This window comes from Camarhynchus parvulus, unplaced genomic scaffold, assembly GCF_901933205.1.
Source record: "Camarhynchus parvulus unplaced genomic scaffold, STF_HiC, whole genome shotgun sequence".
In the NCBI taxonomy this organism is placed as follows: domain Eukaryota; kingdom Metazoa; phylum Chordata; class Aves; order Passeriformes; family Thraupidae; genus Camarhynchus; species Camarhynchus parvulus.
The window spans coordinates 13,742-18,947 of NW_022148142.1; the positions used below are offsets into that span (position 1 = coordinate 13,742).

At 53.3% G+C, this 5,206-nt stretch overlaps 1 protein-coding gene across 1 annotated transcript; it reads right to left on the reverse strand.

The window, feature by feature from the left end:
* Positions 1 to 624: 624 nt before the first annotated feature.
* LOC115916113 (zinc finger protein OZF-like) lies at positions 625 to 4,150 on the reverse strand. The gene is made up of 2 exons (XM_030969811.1): positions 4,086 to 4,150; positions 625 to 3,112 (listed from the first exon to the last, which is right to left on the reverse strand). The coding sequence occupies exons 1-2, from the start codon at positions 4,148 to 4,150 to the stop codon at positions 1,885 to 1,887; spliced, it is 1,293 nt and encodes a 430-aa protein (XP_030825671.1). The 3' UTR covers positions 625 to 1,884.
* Between the last annotated feature and the right edge of the window lie 1,056 nt (positions 4,151 to 5,206).

Below are 5,206 nucleotides of genomic sequence, written 5' to 3' on the forward strand. Positions count from 1 at the left end.
AAAATTTAAAAGTTTAATAAAGCCTGGCTGCTTTATCCTGGGAGGAATCCCTGAGTTTTGGGACTTTTGGGGTGTAGCTCAGAAGAGTCACAACTCTCTCTGGCTTTCCCCTCCTGTTGTGGTCTCTCAGCTGCCCCTGACACCCTGGGGGTGCTGGGATTTCCCTCCTGGGGACAAGGACGTTCATCCCTTTCCAGGAGCCCAATGCCCGGCTGGGGCTCCAGGTCAGGGGGTCCTTGAGCAGCTGCCCCAGAACCTCCCCCAGGGTCTCCCAGCACAGCTGGAGCTGCTCAGCCTGGGGTCCCCAGAGGCCTCAGCAAGCCCCAGGTCCCTCCCAGGAACCCTCAACTCCCTCAAACCCAGCATCCCCCACATCCCCTGCAAGTTCCCCCCATGGCACCGGCCATGGCCATGTCCCCACATGTCACTGCCCATGTCCCACCATGTCCTCACCCATGGCTGTCTCCCCACCATGTTTTCCATCCCTGTCATTGTCCCCCACATCTCCATCCATGACCGTGTCCCCCTGTGTCCCCCACAAATGGTCCCATCCCTCTTCATATCCATGTGTCCCCAAGTCACTCTCCCTGTGTCCATGTGTCCTACCATGACCACACCCAAGGCTTAGTTCAATGTCTATTTTTACATCAATATTGGATATTTTAAAGGGATAAAGAGAAATTAAAACAAAATCAAGGCAAAAGAAAAGGATTCCTTGTCCATACCAGCTGAGGATCCAGTGCTTAGGTAGAAGCGAAGAACCTTTTTGGTGGAATTTCTACCCCACTGTCTCTAAAATCTTGGCCTTTTCCCCAGTTTTTCACCATTTGGCTGCAGAAGACACCCTTGGGCAACAGGAAATCAAAATCATGGAATCCCTGAAGTTGGAAAAGACCTTGTTCTGGTTCAGGGCAAATTTGGGAGAGAACCCCCAAAGAGGTTCCTCTAGAAAACAGAGGCCCCTCCCCCAGCTGGTTCAGGAAAAATAAAATACCTCCTTGAAGAAAAGTGGAAAAAACTGTTTATTAAACAATAAAACCTAAACAATATTAAACAATAAAACCTCTTGCTGCTCTAAAAGAGAGACAAACTCACAAAGTCCCCTCCGTGGGCTGTAGCTCTGCTCACTCAGTCTCTTATCAGTCCCTCTGGTGCTGGAAATGCCGCGGCCCAGGCCCGGCCCAGTGGGCCACAGGTGTGAGCTGCCAATGCTCTTCTGGTATTCAGGCCAGAGCAGGTTTAAACAGGTCCAAAGAAAAGGGAAAAAACCCACAGTCCAGGGAACTTCTTTGCCTTCAGCTAAAACTAACTAAAAGCAAAGGAGAGCTCTGTCCCACTGTGTGTCCATCTGCAGACAACACAGTCCAGGAGCAGGAATGTGGAGGAGTGAGTGCAGTGTCTGAAAACAAACTGCGTGCTGCTTCTCTCCCCCTTCACTCTCAGGACAAGTCTTAAAAGGCACAAAACTTATTATTCAGCACAAACAGAACAGACTGGGGATACAAGCATCAGATAGTCAACCCAGAATATACCTCAGGGACCATTCAGTACTCCTTGATGTCACCAGAAGATAGGACTGAATGCAAAAGATTTTATGGGGTTGAAATTCGACAAATCTGCTCTCCCCAAGGAATTCCCATTGTAGGTCTGCATCCTGATGGATGTTCCTGCTGCTGGGTTTATCTGGGTACCCTCAGAGAACAAGGAAGATGTGGAGCCCCCCAGCCAGATGCCTTCCAACTTGGATCACTAGGACCACAGATCACCAGGGCTCTGCCAAATGGGGGTCACTGGAGATCATCCAACATGGATCCTCCCATGGGGGATGGAGCTGGAGCAGCGCAAAAAGCTCTTCCCACACTCGGGGCACTCGCAGGGCTTCCCTTAGTGGCGCCTCCGTTGGTGTTTGGTCAAAGTTGAGCTCATGGAGAATCTCATCCCACACTCAGGACACTCGTAGGGCCTCTCCCCGGTGTGGATGCGCCGGTGGATGGTGAGGTGGGAGTTTAGCTTGAAGCCCTTCCCGCAGTCGGGGCAGCGGAAGGGCCTCTCCTCTGTGTGAAACCGCTCGTGTTTGAGGAGATCGGAGCTCCTGTGAAACCTCTTCCCACACTGAGAACACTTGTAGGGCTTCTCCCCAGAGTGAACACGCCGCTGGTGTTTTCTCAGGTCAAAGTGCCACCCATAGCTCTTCCCACATTCCAAGCAGGTGTAGGGCCGTTCCCCCGTGTGGATCACCTGGTGTCGAATCAGGGCCGAGCTTCCTCTGAAGCTCCTCCCACATTCCCCACACTTGTAGGGCTTTTCCCCAGTGTGGATCTTCTGGTGTTCCGTCAGCTGGCACTTCACGCTGAAGCTCTTCCCACACTCCCCACACTCATAGGGCTTTTCCCCAGTGTGGATCCTCTCATGTTTCCTCAGGCCAGAGCTCTGGCTGAAGCTCTTCCCACACTCGCCACACTCATAGGGCTTTCCTCCTGTGTGGATCCTCTGGTGTTGCATCAGGCTCCCCTTCTGGTTGAAGCTCATCCCACATTCCCCACACTCGTAAGGCCGGTCTCCAGTGTGGATCATCTGATGTTGCATCAGTTGGCCCCTCTGCCTGAAGCTCTTCCCACATTCCTCACACTCAAAGGGTTTTTCTCCAGAGTGGATCCTCTGGTGTTGGATCAGGACGGAGCTCTGGCTGAAGCTCTTCCCACACTCCTCACACTCAAAGGGCCGCTCCCCAGTGTGGATCACCTGGTGCCGCCTCAGGCTGGAGCTCCAGCTGAAACGCTTCCCACACTCCTCACACTCGTAGGGCCGTTCCCCAGTGTGGGTCACCTGGTGCTGGATCAGGTCTAAGCTCCGACTAAAACCCTTCCCACATTCCAAGCACTTGTGGGGCTTCTCCCTGCCATGGGGCTTCTCCACCAGCTCTGAGCTCCGGCTGGATCTCTGGCCGCCTTCCTGGCTCAGGGGGGCTCTTTCCTCCCCAAAGCTCCCTGGGCTGGGTTTGCAGCCCCTCCTCGTGTGTGGAATCTCCAGGGAAGGCACAGCAGGTGAATGCAAGAAGGGAGCAGAAAAGGCCAAGCTGAAGGCAAAGGCCAGGGCACAGTTCCTACAGCCCCTGAGGGATCAACCCCAGGGCCCAAGGGCACAAAGGCCCCAGCACCCAGGGCACGGCCAAGCTGAAGGCGGCCAGGGCAAGCACCTGGCACAGGCATTGCCCTCCTCGGCAGGGGAGAGCCCACCCAAACTGCCCCTGGCAAGGAATCAGGGCTCCAGCTGCAGGGCACAAGGACACTGCAAGCAGAGACAGCAGCACCCTCAGGAGCAGCAAGTCCACCCCTCGATGGACATGGATTGGCAGGGCTGTCACAGCTCCCATCACACCAGGGACCCTCCACACTGCAGCCCTTGAGAACATTCAGGTGGGTCTGCATTGAGAGGAGGCATTTTCTGATGGACACAGGGGCCTCTCAATCCACTCTGAATCTCAGACCTAAGGGGGAAAAATGCTAAAAATATGTTTGATTACTGAGGGGATAAGTGGGAAAGATGTATGGTTTTATTCAACCACTATTAGTAGATCTGGGAGATGGGTTTGAAATGCATGAATTTTTATTTGCTCCTAATTGTTATCCTGATTTACTGGGAAGGGATTTGATCGCTAAACTCAGAACACAAATTAATATTATAAAAGGAGATACAGAGGCCAGTTCTGTTGTACCTCTGTGTCAAATGTCTGGCCAGGCCTATGCTGAAGTGAACCCAGGAATGTGGGCAGCCTCAGGGAAATAGGGAAAATTAGATATGGAGTCTCTCCAAAGCACTCTGAAGCAACCAGGACAAGTGGTGTCTAAAAGCAACACCCTGCTCCAGGGGAGGGAAGGAAGGGCAATCAGACAAAGCGCAGGTCACCGCCCCATGCTCAGCTCAACCCGCGGAGCTGTGCGTGCTTGTGAGAGCCTGGCACTGAAATGCCCTGAGCAGGAAGGCTTCAATATCTTCTGCTGACACCATGGCACCTAACAGGGGGCAAAAGCAATTCTGACTGCTTCAGCAACCACTGGGTCAGATATCAAGGTATATTCTCCCACAGGAAGCTGGGCTGGCACAGAGCCTGCCCTGGGACTTTGCTGTTCCCAACACCCAGCCAGGACATCGGCTCCTGCCTAAGGAGTGCAAAGCAGCACCACTGCTGGCCAAGGGGCCCATGCCAAGTGGCCCTGAGGCCACAAACAGCCGCCAGCACAGCTCAACACGGGGGGACCCCTCAGCCTGGCCTCAAGGGCTCTGAAGCCCCGGAGATTTGCACTTCCCGCCTGCAGCACGAGGATGGGAGGCCGCCCCTGAGCCTGCCCTGAAGGCAACGCAGCAGCAGCCAGGGCTCCACAGCGGGCCAAGCCCCTGCGCCTGCCCACACATCCTCTGCTGGAATCCTCTGCCATCCTGGCCACCCTCCTCTGCCATCTCCAGCCACCGGGGCCAAGCCTTGCTGCCACTGCCGCAGCTTCAGCGCTGGCTGCGCCTGCACTGCCACAGCTGCTGGGAACACCACGGCACAATTCCACTCTGGGGCTCACTCACACCCACACTCTGGGCTGCCTGCGATTGCATTGCTGCAAAATGGACCCATTTTGGTTCTTTTAAATCTTCTTTCTCTACTCAGGCTTGGTTTGCCTTTGCCTTGGGGAAAGGAATTTTAAAGGTTTTATTTAAGGGATGTTACACCACTCAACAGAGATGAGTTTAACATCCCAACAGACTGGGAATAGCCCAAAAGACACCCACAGAGATAACGAGCAGCAACAAAACATCAACGCCCAGCAGCAAACAGCAACCAACAGCTACCCCAGACACTGCCCCGGCAGAGCTGGACACACCTGGGCTGGAAAAGGCTGAGAAGGAAATCCAGGAGTGTGGACCGAATTCACATCAGAGGGGAAGAAATCCGGGCCCAATAGGAAACCAAATACTAAAAACTTACACAACTTGGAAGCAATGAACATTAAAGCAGTGGATTTACATTGGTTCAGACTACATAAAGTTTAGGAAAAATCTAGTAAAACTCACATGGCATGGAATGATTTTCTCTGCACAGCCGGGCTATTTGTGAAAGAAATTATTTCTGTTGCACATCCTGGCCAGAACCAAGTAATGCCTTGACTCTCTAACACTAAAGAGATTCTTGGAGAGTTTTTGTTTTCCCTGCAGTTTC

What these genes read in the sequence shown, in the direction of transcription:
- LOC115916113 (XM_030969811.1), bottom strand. Translation starts at nt 4,150, where the DNA reads ATGTCCTGGCTGGGTGTTGGGAACAGCAAAGTCCCAGGGCAGGCTCTG. An exon ending in CTGTGCCAGCCCAGCTTCCT is followed by an intron (nt 3,113 to 4,085) that starts GTGGGAGAATAT and finishes TTGATCCCTCAG; the next exon opens with GGGCTGTAGGAACTGTGCCC.